At 50.2% G+C, this 26,680-nt stretch overlaps 2 protein-coding genes across 4 annotated transcripts in view; one reads left to right on the plus strand and one right to left on the minus strand.

Moving 5' to 3' along the window:
• C5H1orf94 (chromosome 5 C1orf94 homolog) overlaps positions 1-24,786 on the minus strand; it is a 39,052-nt gene extending 14,266 nt beyond the window's left edge. Inside the window, exons 1-4 of one of the 2 annotated variants that reach the window (XM_020879008.2) lie at positions 24,016-24,786; positions 6,737-7,425; positions 3,380-3,640; positions 2,175-2,332 (exon numbers count right to left, since the gene is read on the minus strand). In XM_020879008.2, the coding sequence (XP_020734667.2) occupies positions 2,175-2,332; positions 3,380-3,640; positions 6,737-7,425; positions 24,016-24,344 (1,437 nt within the window). In that variant the 5' untranslated portion in view covers positions 24,345-24,786. Of the gene's footprint in view, positions 1-2,174; positions 2,351-3,379; positions 3,641-6,736; positions 7,426-24,015 lie in introns of both variants that reach the window. The other variant, XM_020879007.2, reaches the window with a different exon arrangement.
• Positions 24,787-24,947: 161 nt separating this feature from the next.
• The window catches only part of CSMD2 (CUB and Sushi multiple domains 2), a 697,019-nt gene continuing 695,286 nt past the window's right edge, over positions 24,948-26,680 (plus strand). The window contains exons 1-2 of one of the 2 annotated variants that reach the window (XM_070468425.1): positions 24,948-25,115; positions 25,955-26,012. In XM_070468425.1, coding sequence (XP_070324526.1) covers positions 26,007-26,012 — 6 coding nt within the window. In that variant the 5' untranslated portion in view covers positions 24,948-25,115; positions 25,955-26,006. Of the gene's footprint in view, positions 25,116-25,273; positions 25,409-25,954; positions 26,013-26,680 lie in introns of those variants that run through there. The other variant, XM_070468426.1, reaches the window with a different exon arrangement.

Genomic DNA, 26,680 nt, shown 5'->3' on the forward strand with positions numbered 1-26,680 from the left:
ACTTGCCTAAGGCCACACAGCTCGAAAGTAGCACTATTCCCTTAAATCCAGTTCTGATGATTCTAAAACCTGCCTTCTTTCTATCACATCAGACCCCTTGATCAGCCGTCTTGAAGCTGGTTGGTATGAAATCATGAGAAGCTGGGAAAAGGTAAGTCACACTGTCTGTTGTTACCCCTTGCGAGGGTCGGCAGGTACAGGTGACTTCAGCTGGTCTCAGTGAGTGTCTTTTTAGCTGCGTAGGAACAAAGGGCCCTACCAGCCGGAGCCTTTCTGCCCAGAGGCCCAGGAAGCTCAGAGTCAGCCCTGTGATGCAAACACCGGCATCTCTGAAGACAAAGGACCTTCATGCTAGAAGAATACTTCCAAATCTCACCCATGCAAAAGTCAAGTCAGAAGAAGTTAGCATAGCAGAGAGAGACTGTCCCCTCTTTACAAAACAAACTACTGCAAATTAGCTTTACATGGTGAGCCCCTTGAGTGAGGGCATTTGAGAGTGAATCAATTTACACTAAATAAAATTATGCAGTTGTTTCTCTCTCAGAGCTGGGGGGCACACCGTGCTGCCCTTGGATTTGTCCCTGACTCGTCCTGGACTCCGAGCTTCCTAGTCATCTTGGAATCCCCTCACTTAAGTCAAGGCTCAGCCTGCAGGCAGTGTGAAGCAAGGAGGTTTTTTGTGTTTTTTTTTTTAAATTATTTAAGTGAGAAAATAAATAAATACAAATGAGTACATCAGGGAGTAAGTGATAAATGACTCAATAGTGAGTGTGCAAGGGTGGAGGAACTTCAGTGAAGGAGCTGGTGAACCAGCGAGGATGTGAACAGGGTATTTCTCCAGGAGAGCATATGATATAGATTCAGGATGGATGCACCTGGGGTCTTCCCATGGATCACGCTTCCTTACACCGTCTCACCTCAAAGGTCGGGCTTGAGAAAGAGGGTGGCCACTGGCTCTCTTTAACAAACCAAAAGAAGACTTGCAAACAAAACTTTGGAGAGAAAGAGAGAGACCGTGCTAACCCCCTTTACTTCAGTTCCTGTTTTAAGAATCAGGGGCTAAGTCCAGTGGACCAGCTCAGAGGGGCTTCACATGGAGTAGAGAAGACCCACCTCTCGCGCAGGATGTTAAGCCATGAGACTGGAGGAAATACCACTGGGAGCCCAGGGGCAGTGGAAGGGGGAGGGGCACGGGGCAGGATGAGAGGATGTTCAGGTTGGATTTCCTTCTCTCTTTGCCCTCCCCAGGCTCGGCCAGGCCAGGCTGGGGCAGCAGGCTGCCAGGGGCCTGGCCCTTCTGTATACCTGCACACCATTCTGGCCAGCAGCCAGGGAGGGGACAGAAGGCTGAGACTTCTTAGGCACTGAGCACTGTCCTGGAGGAACTGAACAGTACCTAAAGGGACTATTTAAGCTCTTGGTTCGGACTATGGTTTAAATCAGAATGGACATTTATTTGATTTTTTTTTCATCTCTCTACCCAGTGGGTGGCAGCTCTTACAGGAGATTAAGTTAAATAGACGAACTAAAGGAACCACATTTTCCCGGAATAAATAAGTTGTGTGAGTAAAACTGCCAGCGTTGCTAGTGTTTCCCCCACCCCTTTGTGTCTGACGCCTCTTAGCTGTGGGTCCAAGACCAAGACTGTGTGCCAAGCCACCTGAGCCGGTAGAAGCTAAGATTGCTAGGCTGTAGTTGAAATAAAACGGCTACATAATTTGTCATCTGCAGTGGGACACGAGAGTGAAAGGGAGTACAGTGAATAATTATGCGGGGACCAAAGACCTAAACGGGGGGGGGACTGTCCCAAGTAATCTAGGACACATGTCATCCGACTACAAAGGAAGTCAGAAGGTGGTGGGAAGCAAGGACTGTGCCATGGGTCAGTCTTTCCTGGGAGCCCAAGTGCTTCACAGCCCAGGATCAGCCAAGCGGCTCTGAAAGACACGGCACAGAGTGAACTGGAATCCAAAGGAAAGTGAGAAATATACACACACACACGTGTGTGTGTGTGTGTGCACGCGCATGTGTACCTGGCCGTTGGTCTGATGGGGCCCCTATGGAGAAATTAACTAACGAGTCCACGGCTCGTTGTGAATGAGGCTCCCTGTAAGCCACAGGCTCCTCCCTGAACGGCCACCACCGGATAGACGGGCCGGGACCCGCTCACTCACCTGGTACTGAGGGAAGGTGGAGGGGTTTGTGAACACGGGCGGAGGTGCATAGTTCAGGTTGAGCCAGAGGGGCTGGTTCAGAGTTGCTGGGGTCAAAGCGGTGGCAAAGCGTGGGGTGAACACGTTCCCTGTGTACTTGAGGTTGTTCTTGTCGGCCCCTGTCACAGGTGGGTTAACTGTAAGTCACCGGAGAGGTAAGAGCGTTTCGTGATTGAGGAAGGGAGAGGTCAGCCTGCCCCAGCTCCATGACTGCCCCCAGGGTTAATGTCCTCACAGGTCAGGTATTTGAAAAGCTCCCAGAGGGTTCTTCAAAGCTATAGGAAAACACTGTTAGTTCAAACCGTGCCAATGTGGAAGGGGTGAGAGTCCCAGCATGGTCTGGCATGGAGCATCTCCTTCATGACTCATAAGTAAGGAGGCAGTTTAGCAAAAGATACAATCAACCAGCTTGTCTCACCTACGTGCAAAACTATATTCCTTCAAGTGCTTCGGAAAAACCCAGTTTGATATAAACAATTGCTACGCTGTGGGAAGTCATTCTTATCAAATTACTCAAGCACCCCGCTGAGGGCATGTACTCAGCAACAGCAAGGACCTTGTGTAGGTGTTGCATCTATGTCAGAGTCATTTTTTAAAAATATTTTAAAATATTATATAATTCCCTTTGGTAAGACCTCAAATTAGTCTGAATGAATGAAATTCGATGGAGTTGTTTCAGGATATGAATCCTGGATTCTTTCCTTCTATAACATGCCTTGTGGTTTTAAGAGTTAGAGATGGGGTGTCAGTGTCCCTTATTAGCACCTTTTGTTGGGGGGAGAATGTTGTACTAAAACAGTTGTAGATGTACAAGGGAGAGAGAGCTGAGACGTGAATAATCGCAATGTAGAAATAACTTTAAAGCATGGGATTTTTGTTGGCTCAGGCAACTTGAGGGGACATAAGACATGCTGAGTCAGGGCTCTATAAAAATTGACCACCAATAATGCCTATGTGACCCCTGAAAGTCAACTAGATTTCTCGAGCTCTTCCCTGTAGGGGATGACACAGGAAGAAAGCCATTTCCCCCATTTTACAGGACTAGGGAAAGACAGTGTCTTGCCCATGGATGAGACAGCCTTTCAATGGCAGAGTTACTCCAGAGGTCTCTGAGGGTTTCTGAAATCCCTTCCTGCATAGACTCTCTCTGGGCAGGGTCAGCTTACGTTTCAGCTCCAGCCTGTCCACCTCCACTTTGCCACGAAGTTTCAGCTGCCCGCCTGGGTTCTTGGTGGCCCCAAGGAGCTCATAGAGCAGGTTCTTTTCGGCCTGCCAGGCAGGCTTCTTGGCCGGCAGAGCCATGGACGTGGAACCCATGGAGTCACTGCCACCACCCTCACCACAGGCGTCCTTCCTGCTCGGGGACCACTGGCTGAGAAAGAGGCTCTCTCGGCCCCTGGTCAGCTCCTTGGCACCTGGGTTCCGTTCTAGAGCAGGAGAGAAGCTGAGTCAGTGACTCTGGAAGACCACGTGCAGGATGGGGGGAGCATGGTCTTGCGGACAAAGTTATGGATCCTCCACAGCATACCTGAGACTCCCACCACTCTGGGCTCTGTCTCAACCAAGTTCGATCCAAGTCCAGTCCCTGAAGCCTTCACTGACCAGCGCCCATGATGGTTTCACACTCCCCTGCATGCATGCATGCATTCATCCCTTCTTGTCTTCTTCCGTCCATCCACCCATCCGTCCATCCACCCATCCATCCATCCTTTTATCCACCCATACATCTTTCCTTCCTTCCATCCACTCATCCATCCTCCCTTCCATAATCCCATTCTCTCCTCCTTCCAAACTTCCTCCCCTCTAGTCCCCTCCCTTCCTTCCCGCTAACCGTCTACAGGTTGGATCACAAAGCTTCCGGATAGTTCCTGTCTTCAGTGAGCACACCTGGCTTAATGGAGGGACACACATTCCCACAGAACACACAGCTGGCCCCTCCTCATAGGCTCTCCTCTTGCTAAGTTGTCATGGCGATTCAGCACACTCATCAGCGCCAGGCTCTGACCTGAGTCCTGGGGACACTTGGATGAGTCAGAGCCAGACTTGGCCCGGCAGGAACTCACAAGGAGGAAGAGAGAGACAGACCCAGAAATAGCTCTGGGACAAGGCAGATGGGGACCGTGAGGTGACGGAGGGACACAGTGGGAGAAGAGGGTGGCTGAGACAGCTTCTGTCTCAGAGGACCAGAGGGATTCCAGAAGGAAGAGGGCCTTCAGCAAGGCCTTACACCCAGGGCTGTGGGTGGCTGTGGGCAGAGGAAGAGGCACCAGTGAGTCACTGGATGCTGTGGGTGCCAGGCTCAGCTCTCTCTCCAAATAGACCAAGTCTCCCTAGTGCAAGGACACTTCCTGGACCATCAGGGATCCCCCTACAATGGTGGTTTTTCACCCATATTTCCTTTTGAGCAACGGAACTCTTTCTTCCAACAAAATTAAGTATGGCAGGGGGAATGCACCACACTGCACACATGTAATATATGGTTCGTGCATGCTCAGTTATGTCTGACTCTTTGTAACCCTATGGACTGTAGCCCACCAGGCTCCTCTGTCCATGGGATTTTCCCAGCAAGAATACTGGAGTGGGTTGCCATGCCCTTCTTCAGGGGATCTTCCCGATCCAGGGACTGAACCCAAATCATCTGGGTCTCCTGTATTGCAGGCCAATTCTTAACCGCTGAGCCACCAGGAAAGCATATAATATATAGACATATGTAAATTTTTTAAGGCACTGCTTGGCTGAAGCGGAGAAGAGGGCCTTGCTCTCAGCATCTTCACGTTTTTCTCAGCTTGGAGGTCCTGGTCTCCGTGCAGCTTGGCTGGGAAATGGCAATGGACACATGGTAGGCACAGTGGATAATGCTAGCAGCAACAGGATCAGAGGACTTGTGCCCAGCATTATCTGTTGGCAGTGGACATGATCCCACCAACTCTTAGTCCCACTAGCCGATGGCCTTGGGGCTGAGTCTGGACAGGATGGGGCCTGCCCTCTTACTGCCATCCTAGCAAAGGAGAAAGCTGCTCTAGCCTGAGCCAGAAGAAAATGGCATTTTTAGCAAAACATGTCCCTGGTGTCTTTTCCTAGAGCTTCTCTGGTTGCAGAGTGCAGCCCCCAGCCAGTGCTGAGATAAGAGTACCCACTAATAATAGCCCTCTCCCCAGAGGCCCACACACCTGCCATCACATATCACCCCAGTCATCTGAAACACACTTGCTACTCACTCATCTCCAAAGCTCCCTCTTCCAAAGGCTGTGTACACAGACACACACACACATCCCTTCCTGCCATTCCCTTGGCTCGCTCACACACATACACAACTACACACACAGAAGGCTTACACTCAGATGTGCCCACACTGCATTTCCTCACACGCTCACATCTGCAAAGTTCCTCTCAGCACAACTTTGCTCACACACCTGTACACACACACACGCAGGTGGTGGGAAGGTGTGTGGGATAGAACTGTCTCCAAACCAGCAGCCCCGTCCGACAGAGAGACATCCACACCTCCCTCATGGAGAAGGAGGTGGGAGGCATGTCCCCTCCCCTGGGGACGCTCCATCATCTCACACACACAGCTCATCATCCCCAGAGTCCCCGGACCCCTGGAGGCCTGCCCAGGACCCAGAGTCCAGCATGTTGTCCACAGTTTGGAGTCCTTGGCTTCCTAAAATGCTCCTACGGAATGTTCTGTAGGGTGACTGCGTCTCTGTTTTCTTAGGAAGATGGATCTGGGCCCTCCCAATATAGGCATCTCTCCTTTACCCATCTCTCACAACCTGGGGGGAGTTTTTCTTCCAGTTTTCTCCCAGTGACCGCCGATGGCAGGCAAGTGTCACTGCCACCTGTCTTCCTTCTTGGAATGAGCCAGTCTGAGTAGCCAGATCAGAACAGACACAAAATGCAGAATCCTGGAATTGGGGTAGGCTTGGGAGGTGGCTGGCAATCCCAGGGAGGATGTGGACTCCTAAGTTTAGGAGTGGGAATGCACTTTTCTAAAGCCCTGGAGTCCCTCGGAACAAACCCCAGGGCCAGCTGTCTGCCTGAACCTGGCGAGTTTACACATTCAGCCCCTATCCCTGAGAGAGGGGACCAGGCCTCATGGTCAGGACAGGCGCCTCCATCAGAAGCCAGTCAAATTTCCCTCCTATTCAGTTCAGAGTCCCTGGCTGCACTTTCACCCTGGGCCCAGCAAGGATAAATGCTTCCTTCAATGTCCCCTGGGTGCCTATGGATTTAAAAACCCAATCAGTTACTAAACGGGCCTCTCCCTCTTCCCAAAGCATGTTGGATTCAGGGCCACCACATTTGGTTACCTGCAATGTGCCCTGTATATGAGCATCCAGCAGAGGAGGCCTGTGGGGGCTGCAAACGGCCTGCACCCTGGGACCATGCTCATCAGCAAGGCCACTTCGCCCTACTTTGCACAGCGATGCTGCGTGTGCCTGCTGCAGCCCACGTGGCTTTCCGCTAAGTTTCTCTGCCCTGCAAGCGTGCTTCCTAGCCCTGCTCTCAGCCCCACTCACCCATCAGTTGGTGCCCCTCCATGATGGGGTCAGCCTCGGGCTTGGAGCAGATCTTGGCAAACACTGGGAGCTGCTTCTTCGGAGCAGGGAGCTCAGGGAGTTTGTTGGGAGGCATGGGCGGAGGCGGCGGAGGCAGCAGCAGGAACGGGCCCAGCCCCGCGGGCTGTCTGGGTCCGGGGCCATTGAACATGCTGCTCTGCAGGAAGTCCTTGAGGACCCTGGTCTCCTCCAACACCATCTTGCTGTCGGGGGCCTTGGACATTTCTGTGGACTTCAGAGGGAACTGAGCCAGGAGCTTTCTGATCTCCGAGCTGGAGGCCCCCAGGCTGCGGCTCCTGTCCTCTGTCCCCTTGGCACTCTTGACCTTGGCAGCACGCAGGATGCCCGTGACCGTAGATGTGGCAGAATCACAGTCTGGCCGGCTGCCGACGACCGACACAGCCACCTTCGGCTCCAGGAGCTTGTCACCGGCCATGACAGAGGCTCCTGGGTGCTCACTCCTGCTGGCCACCAGCGAAGGCATGAGAAGGCAGGGGGCTGACTGTCTGGACCCCCCGTGGTTGCTTCTGGGTGCCTCCAGCTCCCCAGAGCTCTCGGTGACCAGGATGAGGTGCTCTTTGGTGAGGCTCAAGAACTCCTGCTCCACCAACAAGGAGATCTCGTCTTTGCCACTGGTGAGCTCCAGAACCCTGCAAACAGGTCAGAAAGAGAGAGGGCTTTAGGGCCCGCTCCCCGAGGCTGGCTCTGCAGTGGGGCGCAGGCCCCAGGGAAAGGGGCTGGAGGAAACATGTTTCCCGAGGTGAGAAACCTATTGCTCTTCACGAGAGAAAATGGGCCACACATGTACCCCAAGGGGTTTTTACACCGTACCAACGGGCAATAGTCCTAAGAGCTTGCTTCTGGGAATCGGGCCCCCTGGGTCCTCTCCCACTGCTCCATCTGGCTGAGTGGGCCGAGTCTTAATTTCCGTCCATCACTCCCTCTTTGGTGGTGCTCAGGACCCAAAGCAATAAAAGACCTGCAGCGATAAAATAAACCAACAGCTCTGGACGTGGCGTCCAGGGTGCCGGGGTCCCCATGCACTGCAGGATGGTCTGAGTGAGAGCAGGGGCAGCAGGGTGACAGCTGGAGCGCACAGCCTGGCGTGGTCACTTCCCAGCTATGTGATCCTGGGCCCCTTGCTCAGCATCATGGTACCGCTGTCCTCCTTCCTGGTGAAGCGGAGTATCACAGAGAGACTTCAGACCGTGTCTGGCACAGGAAGGGCAGTATCAGGGACAGCCAGTCTGTATACACCTTTGGCAGCCAGGCTGGGCCTCTGGATCCTGAAATCTGCACAGTGGCTCCATAGATACCCGTGTCCACCTTGGCTGGCATGGCCTTCTGACCAGATCACAGATTGGGCTGCCTGGGGGCACCAGCAGTTGCTTGATCCCTGCACTGATTCACAAGAATCTTCCTGTATCTAAACACTGGCCTCTACCTGCACCTGAGACCTGGGGCCTCCAGCCGCACCCTTGGCGGCCAGCACCATCCTAGTGTGGCCTAACGGTCCCGTGGACTCTAAGCTCCTAGATGCTGGCTGCCTCCAAGTGTGGGAGACGGTGGCAATCCTGCCGGCCTGGTTTGGGCCCACACTGGCCCACCAGCATCCTTGGTAAGGGGGACCTTCCTCCCTGGTACCCCCAGGAGGACTGTGGCAGCCCACCCTGCTCTCCCTCCTGGGTGGGTTCCCAGGAAGGGTGGATAAGCTGGCCTACATAGAGCGTTCTAGAAACTGCTCAGAGCTCCACCACTGGTGAAAATGGTGAAAAAGAGGCAGAGGGAAAAATTAAAGCATCCAGTGAATGGAGTTTTGGGAAGGCTCAGGGTATATTCCTGCTCTGACAGCCCATTCTGCGGATGCAGTGAGCCCCAAAAATAACGACTAGCAAATGCTCCCAGCAAGGATGTTCCTTCCTGGTAATGCTCTGCATATGAACACATGCACAGACACACACACACAGGCGCAGTGCAGGTACAAAATGACTCACGGTCATCACACATAAAACCAGGGGATGGTCTTGGTATCTGAATGGGCACGGGCTACAGTCCCAGACGCTCCTACTGTGCCGGCATTAATCCCATAGTTGATGGCTACTGATGAGTCCCAAGGGGTCCTGGGGAAAGGTCACGGCTGGTCAGGGCCCTTGGGAGGCCTAGGGAAGAGTTTAAAACATGGGAGCTTGTCACTGTTCTGATGACGGAGGCAGCCAATGCCTCCTGAACACCAGCCCCGCATGTGGTCTCCCCAGGCCTGGAGGCTGGGAGCCGTGCCAGGAGAAACAGACTCCAGTGAAACAGACTGAGATCAGAATCGGGCACTGTTGCCCACTTCCTGCCAGACCCCGGATCCCTGGGGACCCCCCTGTGACGAGGTTTGACACCTGTGGCACTACCAGCACCCAGCCCCTGGGGGGAGGAGAACTTGGTGCGGGACCCCTGGGCATGCACACACACACACACAGGAGCCCTGGGCACGCGGTGGCTGTGCATGGCAGCGGGAATGGCTGGTGCCGGACGCTGGCCGTCGACGCCATGCAAGGGGCAAGGCCACTCACTTGGTTCTCCCCCTCTTCCCGGCTCTCCCTCCCACTCCCCTGTTTCCTCCTCCCCACATCTAGACTCCGTCTATCAATTGGACCCCTCTCCTGCTGTGTCCCTGGGAACATGCCTGCAATGCAGGAGACCCAAGCTCTATCCCTGGGTCGGGAAGATCCCCTGGAGAAAGAAATGGCTACCTACTCCAGTATTCTTGCCTGGAGGATTCCATGGACAGAGGAGCCTCATGGGCTACAGTCCATGGGGTCACAAAGAGTCCAACACAACTGAGTGACTAACACTTTCATTTCATTTCACTTTCCTGCTGTGTCCCTGGGAACACTTGGAATAAAGAGACTGCCAATCCATGGTCCCAAATTATTGATCCCCCATCGTCTTCATCATCACCCTCAAAGGGAACAGGGGAATCTCTAGTCACAGAAACTAGACATTAGAAGGACCCATTTTTGCCTCTCTGAACCCTCGAAAACTTGAAAAGCAAGCTGTATACAGACAGATCTCAATCAGAAAGACATCACAGTTATGTTAATTTTTAAGTCAGAATAATGGTATTATGATTATACTTAAACAATAAAAGCATCCTTATCTCTTAGAGATACATGCTAAAGTCTTTACAGATAACATTACATCTGGAGTTAGCTTTAAACTTAATCTAGCAGGGGGAGAGGAAAGATGGGGGTTCGGGAGTAGATAAAACAAGATTGGCCTTATGTTGACCAGGTCTAAGGCTTACTGAGAGGTAAATGGGTTCACCAAGTACTATTAGCTCTATTTTTGTCTGTTTGGTTTCTCGTTTTTTTTTTTTTCCCTAAAATAAAAATGTTCTACAATAGACGCACACACAAGTCTCGCCACGGTATCCTTCAAAGCACCAGCTCCAAGGAGAAGTCAAAGCAGCTTCTAAAAGACCCACGAGGCCTGAGGTCTCTGTACCAAATCCACCCTGCAGGTAGTCCATTCTCAGCACCTGAGAGGACACTGCTATCCCTCCCACGGCTCGGAGCCAGGTTGATGGAGAGAACCCAGCAGGAGCTGAGTGTAAACTCCTTCTCGTATTCCTCGGCCATTCTTTCTGGAACATCATGGGGGGTCCATGGGCCTCTTAAGAAGCTGGCATTCCCAGAAGAGTCTGTGCCAAGAACAGAGGGGCTCACCTGAGCTGCAGGTCCCCTGCATCCCTCTGAAAGACTGACCCAGGGCACCACCCTCCCTGGGACAGTCTCTACAAACTCCTATTTACTTTGCGTCTGCCACAAATCTGGAAGGCCAGACTGGAAGCCAGGAATCCACATATATGCTTCTGTTTAATCCTCTCCATGCTTCTGGGCAATTGACAAAATCATTCTCCCTTTGCAGATGAGAAAAGTGAATTTCTAAGAGGCTAAGGACTCTGTCACCAAGGAAGTGAAGAGGCTGTTGTGGGGACGCTCCTGGGTCCAGCTGACTTTCTGACCTCTTCCCGCCCCGCCCCAGCTTCCTTTCCAGGGAAAGTTCTCCAGTGAGGTCTCCCTGCTCATGGCTGGGCTTCATTCCCCAGTCTGAATGCAATCAAGGATATTGCTGGGCTCATCCCATCACTCCAGCCTGTGGAGGATCATAGCGGTGAGTCCTGAGCCTGTCATCCGTGGCCTTAGCTGTCCCTGACAGCTCTGTGTCAGCTGCATGTCTGATGAGTCTGCCTTCTGGGTCCCCCGCCAATTTATGGATAGAAACGTTGAAGGTGAGAGAGTCCAGAGTCCAGAGCCTTAGGGACATTGCTGGAAACCCTCCCCTCACCACCCCCAGCCTGACAATAATCCTGGATCAACACTTTGGGGGAATAAATCAATCCAGTCACTATCATTCCATCTCCACTTCTCCTAGACTGCCTCTATGAAACACCTTGCTGCAGTCAAGATTCAGCACACAGGTACAAGTCCCTAAGCAAGGGTCTCCCCTTCCTGCCCTTCCCATCCCCAAGAAAACATGATTCATTTGTTCCTTAGAAAACTGCATGCCTGGCCGAGGAAAGACATTCTCAGAACTTAGATCAAATCATTCCCCCACTTAAACCCTTATGTGGGTTCTTAGTACACACAGAATAAAAATGCAGACCCCTTTCTGACTCCCAGGGCACCCCGCTAAGTGGCCCAGTTATGCCCTCCTGCTTTGAGATTCCTCTTCTTCCAGTCCCTCTGGTCTTAGAAATATTCCTTTGCACATCGAGTTCACTCTAATCCCGGGGCTTTTGCACATCCTGTGGATGCTAGCTCATCCCCGGACTGACTCTTACGAAGCACTCTCTGCTCCGTCAATCTGTTTATTTTCTTTCAAGTATTCATCACCGTCGCAAAGTATTTTTTTTTATGTCTTTATTTCTGACAACAACACATCTTCCCTGAGGGCAGGAATTGTATCTTGTTCACCACGGAGGCCTCAAGACCTTGAGCTGTGCTGGGCACCACCTCCAAGCTAAATAGGTATTTATTGAATAAATAAATGAACTGGCTGGTGAATTTGTCTTTATCCTTGTCCATTTCTTGGAACTCTGGAAATCAAAAGCTGTGTTGCCAAAGACCACCCAGCTCCTTTTACTGGTTGCAGACTCCCGGCTTTTGATTCCATTTTCTGGCCTTCCATCTCATGCCCTTACCGTGGGCCTGGCACCCCTGTGAGCTGGCGGGATGACAATGAACCAGCCTGTTCAACTTTGCCCTAAGAACTCCCAACCCGGGTAAGGCAGTCCCACCGCAGACCCCACAAAGATCCTGCCCATCTCTTAGGGCGCTCGGTGGGGCTCCCAGATCCCCATGACTGTGCTAGTTCCCATGTCAAGCCTGCCTGCCTGCATCTATCTTTCTTCCTCTCTCCTTAAGAAGTTTTGCCGAGGCTGGCATCTCTCCGGTGCTATTTGCTTTCTCCTTTGAGTGGGTAAAAACCATAAAATCTGCCATAGACTCTATCACAGTGAATCATTCAGGGCGGTTAACCCAGCTCCCGGGTGCTGACAGAGGAAGCCAGTCAGAATTGGTGCCCCGCCCCAACGGCCGCCACCACCTCCGCTCCGCCCGCCTCCAGAAATGATAGGTGTCTGATGGCGACTCTGTACGCGGGCGCCGCGTGACATTTCGGCATTTGCAGTGTACAGAGTAGTATAAAAATAAAGGCTATTGACTGGCTGGCACCCCTTCCCAGAATAATGACTAAGCAGGCATGCTGTTAGCTCCCCGACAGCAGTTCTGTGTGCATGATAACGCAGAGCAAAGATGAAAACTGCTATTCATCTGAGCCAAACAACAGAAAAATGCAAGCAGAAAATTGTTGGTGCTGGCAGAGGACACCAAAACAAATATTTTCTTCCCACCATGGCATTTCAGATCGACGACAAAACACGGTACCCAGGCCTGGTGCCCGGGGAACACGGCTGACTGAAGATGGAAGCACGCGAAGGGCTCAGGCTCCATCCAGAGACTGACCGACCTCGTGGCAGCAGGTGAGACCGACTTGTCTGCGTGGGCAGAGCAGCAGACAGAGTGGCTAAGAGCTCGCTGCCTGGAAGGAGGCAGGAGTTCAAATTCCCCGGCTGCATGGAGGCCAGACTTCCAGCAAGCTGTCAAATACGTCTAAGCCTCTGGTTCTGGTTCACAAAATCAGAAGAGCGAGTATTTATGGAGAATGAACTAACCAGTGAGGCACAGCGCTAAACATGTTCCATGAAAAACTCTTATTTGAATCCTCACAACAGCTACAATGGTGTGGTGTGAAGACGGGTTATAGTTTTGACACTATGGTAGCTCCTGCTCCACACCCAGCTGTGTGCACACACACAACCATGTACACACACATATGCTACAACCATGCACACACACGTACACAGATGTACACACACCTACACAGGTAAACAAAGCACAGTCATGTACACATACCTCACAACCGTGTACGTACACCCATGTACACACGTAGACACACCCATGTACACATGCACGCAACTCTGCCATAGCCTATAGAAACCCAGAAGGAAGAAAGGGGGAAGGAGGGCAGACTCCCCTCTCTTGCAAGCTGAGGGGACTGGGCCCACTTTTTTCAGTTTGGAGGGTGAAGAGGGGAGTGGAGAGAAGCTACAGTCTCCATTGCCATCCCAGGCCCCATGCACCTGCATCTCAAAGGTGCCTGGAAACCCAGAGCTGCATCTCCCGGGCCCTCCCTGTGAGGGGGGCAGAGTAGGCACAGGCTTTCAGAAAATTCTGGCTCCCGCCCCTCCTCCTCTCTCCAGGCTGCCTGAGGATTAAGTGAGGTGATAAATGTGAAAGCACTGGGTAAACTGTAACAGGCGCTATGCAAATGTTAGCGGCTCCACCTCTAGACCTGCAGGGTGGGGAGCGGCCTGCTGACCCTTCACAGCCCAGGGCCCAGGCTGGCTGGGGGCAGGAAGTCACAGAGATCTTGGTCATCTGTCCCGTGGGGATGGTGACACCACCCGGGGTTAACGGAAGCGGCATTGTGGAATCCCTCGGCTGGCCGAGCCCAGACTCCATGTTTATCTCATTTCTCAACAAAGGTCTTCACCCAGGGTAGAGTCCCTTTTTTTACAGTATCCCTGGCATCCACTTAGAAGGCAAAAAAAGTCAATCTCCTTCCTTCATGCTTTTCTTTGGTATACCTCTTTCTCAAAGCTGTGTCCCTTTGAAGCCTGAGGTTCCTTCATCTTTGACCCCAAAAGTATCAGAGAACTTTCTACAGGTATGCACAGGAGTCCCCTGGGGAGCATGTTTCAAATACAGATTCCTGGGCACCCCTGTGGAAATAGCAGTTCAGTTGGTCCAACATGGGGCCCAGGCATCTGCATTCTGAGTCAGGATTCCCTCCTCCTCCAGACCTCAGTGTGGATGCAGATGGCTCATAGAAAAAACAAGAGAATTACAGAAAAACATCTAGTTCTGCTTCATTGACTATGCTAAAGCCTTTGACTGTGTGGATCACAACAAACTGGAAATTTCTTCAAGAGATGGGAATACCAGACCACCTTACCTGCCTCCTGCAAAACCTGTATGCAAGTCAAGAAGAAATAGTTAGAACTAGACATGGAACAATAGACTGGTTCAAATTAGGAAAGGAGTACCTCAAGGCTGTATACTGCCACTCTGCTTATTTAACTTACATGCAGAGTACCTCATGAGAAATGCCAAACTGGATGAAGCACAAGCTAGAATCAAGATTGCTGGGAAAAATATCAATAACCTCAGATATGTATATGATACCATGCTTATGGCAGAAAGCGAAGAGGAATTAAAGAGCCTCTGGATAAAGGTGAAAGAGGAGAGTGAAAAAGCTGGCTTAAAACTCAGCATTAAAAAAAACTAAGATCATGGCATCTGGTCCCATCACTTCATGGCAAATAAATGGGGAAATAATGGAACAGTGACAGACTTTATTTTCTTGGGCTCCAAAATCACTGTAAATGGTGACTTCAGCCACAGAATTAAAAGACGCTTGCTCCTTGGAAGAAAAGCTATGACTGACGTAGACAGCACATTAAAAAGCTGAGAAATTACTTTACCAACAAAGGTCCATCTGAGTCAAAGTTATGGCTTTTCTACTAGTCATGTATGAATGGGAGAGTTGGACCATAAAGAAGGCTAAGCACCAAAGAATTGATGCTTTTGAACTGTGGTGTTGGAGAAGACTCTTGTGAGTCTGTTGAACTGCAAGGAGATCCAACCAGTCCATCCTAAAGGAAATCATCCCTGAATATTCATTGGAAGGACTGATGCCGAAGCTGAAACTCCAATACTTTGGCCACCTGATGCAAAGAGCTGACTCATTTGAAAAGACCCTGATGTTGGAAAAGATTGAAGGCAGGAGGAAAAGGGGATGACAAGGATGAGATGGTTGGATGGCATCACCGACTTGAGTTTGAGCAAGCTCCAGGAGTTTCTGATGGACATGGAAGCCTAGCGTGCTGCAGTCCGTGGGTTGCAAAGAGTTGGACAGGACTGAGTGACTGCACAACAGCAACAATCCAGTAGGACACATGGACAGATGTGAATTTCCCTGCAGACACTTTAGCTCCCCTGTCTCCACCCTCCCCCATCCCTCAGGGCAGGTGTGATAGTCTTAGAAAGCATATTGGCTGGTGGAAGTGAGACCTCCCACTCTGCCCTCAACCTGACCCTCCATGCCCTGGAGGCGAAAGAAGGGAGAATCGAGAAAGAGACTAGCAGGCAGAAGTTGGGCCTTGGACTGGAAGGGTTAGGGAGTGTGGGGGTGTGGGGAATGAAGGATTCAGTGAGCTGAGGAATGAAACAAGGAATACTGGGGAATAAATATAGCAATAAAGGAGCTTCGGCTGGGAGCTACAGAGTGATTCTTATTGTTCAAATTATCTTTAAAACTTTTCATTTGAATCTGTTTAATAAGAGGAGGCTTACCCTAAGGAAGAGGTATTTTTTTAATGCAACTTGGGAGCTGAATTGGAAAGAATGTTGCAACAAAGATATTAAAAAGGGGATTAAACCAAACCACTGGTGGCCCATCTCTGCAGGCTCCCAGAACCTGCGACACGGCTCCTGAAACCATAAAATTAAATTAAAAAGGGGGACACGGGACATGGGATGTTAATCATGATTCGTCTTGGCCTTCATCGCTCATGGCTCCCAGTACTAGGCAGACGTGCACAGGCTATTCTGAAGGGCCCCTGGTGCCAGGAAACAGCTCTGGCCTTGAAGCTTCACCAGATTCCTAGCCCTGTTCTGCTCCCTCGGAGCTGAATGACTCTGGGCAAGTTGCCTAACTTCTCTGAGCCCTGGCTTCCTCACCTGTAAAACAGGAATAACATTAACCATCGATGGAGAAGGGTTGCTAAGACAATGAGATCAACAGAAAATGGAAACAACAGAGCTAGGCACATATCAGGTGCTCATGAAAACGTCAGTTCCCTGCTTAGGCTTAAAGGCAGAAAGAAGAAAAGAGCTTGCAACGTCTTGGCTTCCTGACATCCTGTCCCCACATCACTTAAAGCTTCCTCTGATGATTGTGACCTCTCAGTTGGACCCTGGCCACCTCTGGGCCTCATTCTCCTTGCAGTGGCATTTTTATGGCTCATCCGTCATTCACTTACTCATTCATTCATACACAAGGCATCACCTCCGAGTGCCAGGAACTCGGCTGGGCACTGGGGAGACAATGATGAGTAAGACACAGCCCTCTGCCCTTAAGGAGCCATGGTCAAGTGAGGGAAGGGCAACCGCTGCCACCGGCAGAAAACGGTACTTGCCAGAGGACCACCTCGTCAGAGACCCTACCCCCGAGTGAGGCTGACACATGTCACTGGGTTCTGTGTCCTCCCCTCTGGCCAACAGTCAACCCAAGAGCTGGCTCTAAACTGACTCTTCCATCCCAGCACCCTCATCCAAAGACCTCTACCATTCGGTCCCCAGAGCTAAGGAAGCTTTCTCCTATTAGATGACATGAGTTATAGAAACCAACTGTCATATTCCCGCTTTCGGCTCCACCTGCCTAGAGCAACATGCTGGCCTCCACTGAGCACTTTCCCTTGGTTTAGGTTTTCTGGTATATAAGTCTCCTCTTCCCACACTATTGTTGATTATTCAACCCCTCTCATTTTATCCTTGATACTCATGATAACAGAGTGACAATGAAGATGGTGAATTTGGAATCATTATTTTCTGCCAGTTGCTGTGTGAACTTTGCATACATTCTTTCATTAACCTCCACAACAATCCTTAGGGTGGCCTCTATGACATTTTCCATCTTTCAGATGAGAAAAATGGGCACAGAAATTTTGAGCAACTTGGAAACAGCTGGGAAGTATACTGGGATTCTAAATCCATCTCTCTCCTTATTTTATTATTATCTGAGCCACCTTTACACTCTTAGGAAAGAGAGGGGTATATAATTGCTCATTTAAATTTTTAAAAAAGGAACATGGAAGAGGGTGAAAGGAAAAATGTTAAATGGGGTGAGCAGTGAGAATTTTAGAGGATGAGACACTAATTCCGGGTCTTTAAGGATGGGTAAGATTTCAGTAGACACAGATAGGGAAGTAAGGCATTCCTGGTAGTGGAACAACTTGAGTGACGGCAAGGGAGTTGTGCACCCGCTCATGGCACATCTTGGTTTACAGGGAGTTTGGAGAAGAGCATTCACGGGTACACCTAGAGAAGTAGGCAAGGCCAACTACAGAGACTCTTCAAGACCAGGTCAGGCAGTTCAGAAGACAAGGAGGAATACATGGGGGATGCCTGAGTAGTGCTGTTGATGTGTTTCAGGAAGATGAAGTTGGCAAAGGGTGAAGGACATCCAAGAGGGAAAGGAACCAGGAGCAGTAAGACAAAATGGTCTGAAAGTGGGAGGAGAGCAGCCTGCAGGGAGGCAAGGAATCAAAAACCATCATGAAGACGACTGACAGATGCGTAAGGAGACTGGAGGAGGGAAGGGCTGAGGCCCTTGAACCTCTGTCTGCAGCATCAGATGTGCACTAATTCACTTGACAACCAGGCTGGAGGATGCACTGACATCAGTGTGATGGGGATCATAGCAGTGGCTGAGACTCGGCCCTGGGAAGCTTAAGGGAGGGGACCCTCAAGTGTCCATGAGAAACGGATTCCTACTTGGGGAGCGGGGTTCTCTCACCTTCTAAAATGTCAAGGGATGTGAGGATGTGTCTCAAGCCAAATGACGTATGGCACCTTCTCTCAGATTTTCGAAGAGGGGTTTGACCCCTTCAAGGGGAGAGAATGCCACCCAGGAGCAGAACTGGCTCTAGGGCAACAGTCTGAGTTCTCATGTGTAAGTCTTGTCCTCATCACTCCCACCACTAGTTTTAAAGCTTTTTTTTTTTAAGAAAATTAATAAATAAAAGTGGGGATATATTACAAGCAACCGTTCCAGAAAAGTACGATTCATCCCATTTTTTCTGAGCTGGGTCTTGAGAAGAAAGTGTCCAAAAAGAGTCCTGTAAGCACAGGGGAAGATGGGGAGTGATGGGGTGATGGGAAATTGTGTGGGAGTGAGAGTGAAAAACTGGCTGTCTTACTGTTTAAATAACAGTAGCAACAAAGGACGGGGCTTCCCCGATGGTTCAGCAGTAAAGAATCTGCCTGCAACGCAGGAGACACAGGAGACGTGGGTTCCATCTCTGAGTTGAGAAGATCCCCAGGAGGAGGGAATGGCAATCCATTCCAGTATTCTTGCGGGGAAAATCCCATGAACAGATGAGCATGGCAGGCTACAGTCCATAGGAAGGCAGAGAGTAGGACGTGACTGAGCAACTGAGCATGCATGCATGCAGTGAGAAAGGACTGGTTTGTTGAGAGCACAGTTCAAAGGAGGCAGTGCCTTGGGTTCCAAGTCCCAGTGGCTCTCCCACCTGGAGGTCTGGCTGATGGGTGCAAACAGTGAAGATTTACTAGAGCAAGTGCAAAACAGCCCTATTTCTTCTTGCAACAGATACCTCTGAAGTCTGCCAACCAGGAAATCATTTGTTTTTTAAATGCTTAAATGGATTTCCTTTCTTTCTGTAGACTTATCCTTCTATTTGGGACTGGCTCAGGACGACCTTCCAGCTCATCTCCCCCAGCCTCCTCCAGAAAGCCTTCCCTGAACCTCAAGCCCATGGAATTGGCACTTCACCAGGACCTTTATCCTACTGTGTTGTGATATGCTTTTCTCAAGACACTGAAGATCCTTGGAGGAGTTCCTAGATTGTCCCCATCTTTTTGGCCATTGTATTCCTTTCACACTTTGTCAGGCAAGCAATAAGTGAAGTGAAAGTCGCTCAGTTGCCTCTGACTCTTTGTGACCCCAGGGACTATACAGTCCATGGAATTCTCCAGGCCAGAATACTGGAGTGGGTAGCCTTTCCCTTCTCCAGGGGATCTTTCCAACCCAGGAATCGAATACAGGTCTCCCACATTGCAGGTGGATTCTTTACCAGCTGAGCCACAAGGGAGGCCCCAGGCAAGCAGTAGACACACAATAAATATCTGTTGAATGTCCTTTCTGCCACAGGGATCTGTGTCCATCCCATCCCCTAGATTGGTAGCTCTCAGAGAGATGGGCTTCTGTCCTAGTCATCTGTGTATGCCAGGGACCCAGCACAGGGCCTGGCACCAAGAAGGTGACTATGAGTGTTTGTTGGATGACTCCATAAACGAAGGCGTGAGCAAATGCCATCTCACAGGCCAGCCAATGGAGTCAACAGCAAACGTCAGACCCCCATCCTGAGGCTGTGAAGTGTTAGTAACAGGGAAACTGAATGAATAGGGAATCCTAGAATATGAGTCAGTAAGTGACTTTCCACAATTCTTTCTGCCCAAATTTAAGACTAATTAAAAGATAGCTGAATGAGATTCTGGAGTTAAACTGACATTAGATAGAACTACAGATTCCTCCCTCACAGCCCATTTCTCTTCATTTCTTCCTCAATAAATTGTCCAACCAGTGCTCAAGCCAAAAACCTCAATTCAGCTTTGATGTCTCTGTTTGTGTGCCCCAAACCATCAGCAGGCTCCTTTGGCTCCCTTCAAAATACATGCCAAATCCCCCACTTTGTCCATTCTCACTGCCCTCACTCTGGTCCAGTCATCATCACCATTGTGCTCCCCTGGACTACTGTAGCATCTTTCCAGAGGTCTCCCCACTTACTCTCTCGCCTGCCTCATTTCCACACAGCAGCTAGAGCATCCTTAAAAACTAGTCCATGCAATCATGTTACACCTGCTTCCTAAAAACCTCCAAAGGTGTCCCGTGACATGCAGAATCAAATCTGAACTCCCCACTGAGGTTCTTCAGGCCTCCTGAGACCTTGCCTGCCTGCTTCTGATATCGCCTTGTACCACATTGCATCACTTACCAAACCCCAGCCCTGTTGTCCTTCTCCAAGCCCACTCACATCTCAGAGTCTGTCATTTCTTTCCTTTCTACCTAGACATCCTTCCTTAGATTTTCACCTGACTGGCTCCTTCTTGGCATCCAGGTCTTGGCTCAAAGGACTACCTCTCCTTAGAGAGGTCTTCCCTGACCACTCCATCTAAAGGAGGTCCCCTTAGTACTTTAGTCAGCTTTATTTCCATAAGCTCACTCCTCCCTAGCTGAAATTATCTGGTTTAATTTTAACGTGCTTACAGTTGGTTTCTTCCAACTAGAATACTGGTCCTTTGTCCATCCTAAAGTTATATTCTTTTGTTTACTTACTTTCTGTTTCTCTCCCCTACTTGAATTCCAGCTCTAGGGAGGGAGGACCTTGTCTGGTTTAGAGGTCTATTTCACTAGCTCTCAGCACAGTGCCAGGCACACAGTAGATGGATTAATAAGTATGTGTTGAATGAATAATTGAATGAATGAACTCAAAGTGTGTTCACAGGCTGAAGTCAGCATGGGGAGAAAAGTGAATGTTAATTGCCATGAACAGGAATATAGAATATGGAGGAGGAGAGCCGAATCTGCTCAGATTGGATCATATCTGGATTATTGTACTTGATTCTGGTTGCTGCACTGCCCTATGAACCAGTAGTGTGGGCAGGAAACTGACCAAACTGAACAAATTGGCACATGAAGGGAAGCTCAGAAAAACAAAGATACTCAGCTTATACAGACAAGAAATCCTAGGAAAGATGTTGTTACCATCTTTCAATAACTAAAAGGGCTACTGAGAGGAAAGGGGGATAGGTTTGGTTTGGAGCCCTAAGGGCAGAATACAGGTCAATAGGTTTGATAGAGACAGATTTCAGCACTAAAAGAAAATGATTTTTTGACAATCAGGATTCATAGCAAGGGAAGGAGCTACCTTAGAAAGCAGGGAGCTTCTCATTTAAGAAAGTGTACGAGTGGATAACTATTTAGCAAGGATGTCAAGGAAGGGATTCAAGCAACAGAAAGCAGACTCCAAGTTCTCTTTCAAACTTGAGATGTCTGGGTTTCCATGATAAATGGGGACAAAATTTAAAAAAAATCTGGCCAATAAGAGTTCTAGAACTTACTTGTCTAGCTGCCTTGACAGCAATTAACATTACCAAAACCCAAACTGGGTTTACAAATGAAACACTAGACAGATTATCTGAGAGGCTGAGAGGTTATCTTGTGGGCCTGAAGCCATCTGACAAATATGCTGGACAGCTCCCTGGATATGAACTCTGTTAGCTATGTTTGCTCACCCAGAACATGAGACTGCCAAATATTTTGACTTTCCAAAAAGATGTCTCAGTTCCTAGGGGGAGGGAGCCAACACCACTACATAGTGGCTTAAGATGGTCCTAGGTTTGTTTTCTGAAACTCCACCACTTCCTAACTGTAGGACCTCAGGCCAAGAAATGAAGCCTTCCAAACCAGTTATTTCATCTGTAAAGAGGATTTGATTGAAAAATAGGGGAGGAAGAACTGAAACAAGAATGGACCAAAGTTAATAATTAATGAAGATGATTGACAGAAATTCACTACACCATTCTCTTTTACAGGTTTGAACATTTGCATAACAAAAAATAAAAAGAAGGGGAGTTTAAAATAGTCCCCAGTTCATGTGATAATTGTAGGGCTTAAAGAAATCACCATCATCATTATAAGGAATTTTTACAAATCCTGGTTATTACCGGGAATGTTTAAATATCCCATTTAATCATCCCAACAACCCCATGAAATGCATAGTAATCATCTCCACTTGGCAGATGAGGAAACTGAAACTCACATAAATTAAACAAATCCCACAGCTGGCACAGCGCTGAAATGAGATCTGAAACCAGAGCTCTCTGACTCCACCATCGCAGCTGCCTTTGTTTCAAGAATAGCTCATTGTGTTCTACCTGGTTGATATCTGCACAATTATGATATCATTTATTCCTCCAAGGCAATGGTTTCCTAGCTCTTTTCTCATAGCACAACTTTTTTTCCAGTGCAGCCTTTACTTTACTTTTGAACTCCAGTAAGCAAAAGCCATAAAAGCTGAACGGTTCTGGCTGAGGTTGGGATTGGGACCCAGAAATCAGGCCACTCAACTCGAAGGTGGTCTCCGAAGTACTCTAGCATCTATCAACAGCATATGAAAACCCCAGATCGAAGGCAACAAAAACAACCCAAATCCCCAAGCCCTTGAGAACCGCATTTAGGGACAGCCTCACTGGGATAATGCAGCTGATCATTTCCTGTCCCCATCACATTTGATCCTCATTATCAACTCGATGTGGACAGGGCAGGGCATATAACCCTCAATTTGCAGATGAGAAAATCAAGGCCAAACGGACCGGCCAAAGGTTTGCCAGGTTCACTTTCCAGCCAAGTGCAGACTGGAAGTAGAGTCTGTCTCCACTAACTCCATGAGTCCTGGCAGAGAGGGTGCCAGCTTCTGGAAACTGCCACTGACCCTTGGTTCACAAAGTGGACAATCAGCTCTTTGGCCATTGAGAGCTGGGCACAGCCCCACAGGCTCTCTGCCCAGTCCTTGCCCCAGAGCAGATGGCAGTGGGTAGGGGAGAGGGCCTCAGTGCCGCCGGAGGAATCTGACTGTAGACAAGGCCATTCCCATCCCAGCCATGTCCTGCTGAGCAGGGGCAGAGGAGGCAACAACGGGCAAAGTGCCTTCTACCCTTATGTGTAGCAAGTGAATGAGCCCCCAGAGGGCCTGACTTCAGGGAGTGTGAATTGGGAAGCAGCTACACTTTGCCTTTCCTAGCTCTTGGGTAGAAATCCCTGAAACCAGACACAGTTGGTAATTGCCTGAAGGGTTCCCCCACTTCAGAGCATCTCTGAGCTGAGCTGGAGCATGTGTTGGAACAGGCAACACTTAATTATCACTTAGTCTTTAATGACCACTTAATTCTTAACACTTAATCCATCTGTAAAATGGGGACACGAATACCTGCCTCACAGGGACTCTGGGAGGCATTAATTAATGTTTGCAGCCCACTTTGAAGATGCAAAGCAGTGAACAAGTGCTCAACAGTGACATGAACAACTTGGTGGATTTACTTGCTTTTCCTAACGAGGTCCTTTCTTCCTCTCTGCTCCTCCTTCTCCTTTCTAATATATCCATCCCCAACAATATCTGCCCAACTTTGCCCTGGTGGAGAAACATTTAGCTCTGTGTTTCCCAGATACAGGATTTCCCATCCAGGAAACGGGCTATTTACAGCCATCTTCCCGCACTTTAATTTTCTATTATGTCCTCTGAATATGTCAATGCCTTCCCAGTAAATATTTTGATGTGCGCTCTTGCAGCGGCTTCTGTGAAGGCTGAATGGGACAGCTGCTCCCTGTATTAGGAAATTCCAGATGTGGTTTAAAACCACCAAATTCATCTGTGCCAATGCCTAGCTTTACAGGGGAGAAGCACATTCTAGTTGCCCCTGGAGAAAGCCACAGACATCTAACCTTCACCCTGGCTAGGGTGGTTTTTCAAGGTCTTCAGATCTACCTTGGTGTTGCCTATGCCTTTGCACAAGAAATGTTCCCTTAGTGGGCTGGTACAGCAGCAGAAATACAGTCCTGTTCTGGCCCTTCACCCAGGTAACTTCAGGACCCCAATCATTTTGTTCCTGTAAAGACTGTCAAAGGGCCATGGTGGGTGGCGGAAAACACACAGCCTTTAGAGTTTAGCCAGGCAGAACAACAGGTTAAAACACACATCCTGGACCTGAAAGTCAGACCTCATCTCCTCCCTCCTCCCTTCCGTGAAGTAAGGGCACACTCACTCTTCTTGAAAGCTGAGCCTGTTGTCTCTCAGAGTGCCAGCCGCGGGGGCAGAGAGCTGCTCCTTGGAGGTCCTGGGCTGCAGGGCCTCTGACAGGCCCTGAACTCTCTTCCAGATTTCATGGCAAGTCTTGTCTAAGCTGTCCTGGGGTGTGTCCTGGTGGATCCAGATGTATCTGGGGAACGGGCCCAGGGCGGAGGGGCGCTTGGTCCCCAGGGCCGAGGACGAAGCCAGCCCATTGCCACTGGCCATCCTCTTCCTCTCTTTCCGGAAGCCTTTTTGTCCACCCAGGGCTCGAAGACAGGGTGACCATCCACCACCACCCCTCATTCACCAGAAAGGGCAGTGAGGATGGGGAGGAAGGAGGTCAGTTTTGTCCGGCCGCTGGTCCAGAAAGGTGACTGTGTTCAGAGGCCCTGGGTTTGTGTTTGAAAGGTGAATGGAGGACAGCTTTCTTGCGGGGAGGGGGAGCTTATTTTGATCCGTTTTTAGTTGCTCTTTCCTGACTTTTGCCCCCCTCCCCCTTTCCCGTAGAAGAAAATATTTAAAAGTCAACAAAAACCAGTAGCTTAGTAACCGTGGAATCCCCCTGAGCTCAGGAACCAGGCGCCTGGGCAGGCAGAATGACATCTGGGAACAGCTGGAGGGGGAGGGCTGGCTCTCCCCGCAGTCCCTGGGCCTCACCCGTCGCCACACGACCCCAGTCTCAGTCCATCAGCGCACGCTAAGCCTGGGGGGTGCGGGGCTGAGGGCCTGGCACCGTGCGAGGCGCCGGGGGCTGGGAGCCCGCCATCGGGATCTCCCGGGGTCTTCCCAGGGCCGCCGCCCCGCTAAGCCCCGCTTTGCTCGCCCCAGCGGCCCCCCTGGTCTCCCTCTCCCGGCCGCTCAGCCGCCGGCCCGCAGAAACAGTCCCCGAGTGCCCAGCGCCCGCCCGCTGTCCCCAGCAGACACCAGCCACGACCCGCCTCCCCGCCTCGCCGGGCTTTGAGATCCTCGGGGAAGGGTCCCTAAAGCCTCAAACGGGCGCTGTCTCGGGGGGGCGGCTGTGCCAAATTGCCTGCCTGCCTGTGGACCCCTCCCGTCCAGCGCTGGAATTCCTTGGTGGGTTTCAAACGCAACGGCTCGGTGCGCGGGACGCCCAGAGTTCGGTCGGCGCCCCAGGTCCTCCGGTGGGGCGGGGGCGGGGCCCGGCGGACCCCACGGCGCTCGCCCCCGTTAGAAGTGCAGGGCATCGCGCCCCGCCTGGCCAGCCGCTCCTCCGCACCCACCTGGGCGTGCCTGCTCGCTGCCCCCTGAGTCGCCGATTTCACCCCTCACTGCCATTTGATCGGGCCTATCGTGGGCCCGGCGCTGGGCTTTTTCTGTGTCCCATTCACTCCCAACAACCTCAGGAAGTTAGTACCATTATGTCCTCTCCTACATTTGAGGAAACCGAGTCTCAAAGGAGTGTATCCAAGGCCCACCCGGAAGCGGGGAACTGGGGTTCAAACCAGGCACCCCAGGCTACTGAGAAAGACTGGTTCCCCTAGTGCTGGGCTCAGTGGTCCCCGGGGTGGGCGGAGGTGCAGAGAGGAGCCAAGCTGTCTGCGGCTCAACGGGCTCCTTCCCTCACTGGAGGAGCTTCTTTAAGCAACAGGGCTCTCTGGCCCCAGGAGTCTATAGTTGTTCCTCCAGTGTTTCTCCAGTAAAGGATGATCTGCTGCTGCTGAGTCGCCTAAGTCGTGTCCAGCTCTGTGCGACCCCATAGACAGCAGTCCACCAGGCTCCTCTGTCCCTGGGATTTGCCAGGCAAGAGTCCTCAAAAGAAAAAAGAGGCATGGGCTTGAATTGAGATGGCAGCCAAAAACATATATATACAGTTGAATCCTGAAACTGCTCTTTCCTAGCTGTGTGACCTTAACAACTTTCTTCACTTCTCCCCTCCTTCATTCATTCCCCAGATATAACTGGAGCGTTTCTCTCTGCTGGTGAGTTGCTGGACACTGGGGAAGGATGAAGGTGAAAATACCCGCACGTTCCTTGCTTTCATGAAGCCTGTATTCTAGTGAAGGGAGACAGATCACCAACTAGCAGAGCAAGTAAATAAGTAATAATTATAGATGAAATGAGGGCTCTGATGGAAACTAGCCAACAAAGTGAGGCACTGGGGAGAAGAGGCGAGGCAGCATGAGATGACAGTCCAGGCAGGCCTCTTCGCATAGGTAAGGTGACATTGGAGATGAAATAGAAGGATGGAGAAAGGGCCCTTTTTTTGTAAAATGGTGTTAAAAAATTATTAGGAAGATCACATTTCCGCTACACAGTGGGTACTTCATAAATATGTGTTGGATGAAGTTATGGCATACTATATGAAGTGCCTGGCATACAGTAGGTGCCCAATACACAGTCTTGCTCTTTACAGAGGGCCTGAGTTCCTGGAAATATTGACTCTAAATTTTGAAATCCAACCTTGATTCCCCTTTGATTTTCATTATAAAATTGAAGATGTGTTCCTTTGGGGAAAATTCCGAGGACCTAGACTGAATAAAATTATAGTTAAGAATGTAGAAAACCTTTTAAGACAGTGTATTTAAAGGAAAAGTGATCATTTCTGATGAAATATTAATAGTTCTGAAAATGTCATTCAGTGTTTGTGCTGCTTGGCATTTGGTTGGCTAACACCTATG

Source organism: Odocoileus virginianus, chromosome 5 (assembly GCF_023699985.2).
Source record: "Odocoileus virginianus isolate 20LAN1187 ecotype Illinois chromosome 5, Ovbor_1.2, whole genome shotgun sequence".
Taxonomy (NCBI): domain Eukaryota; kingdom Metazoa; phylum Chordata; class Mammalia; order Artiodactyla; family Cervidae; genus Odocoileus; species Odocoileus virginianus.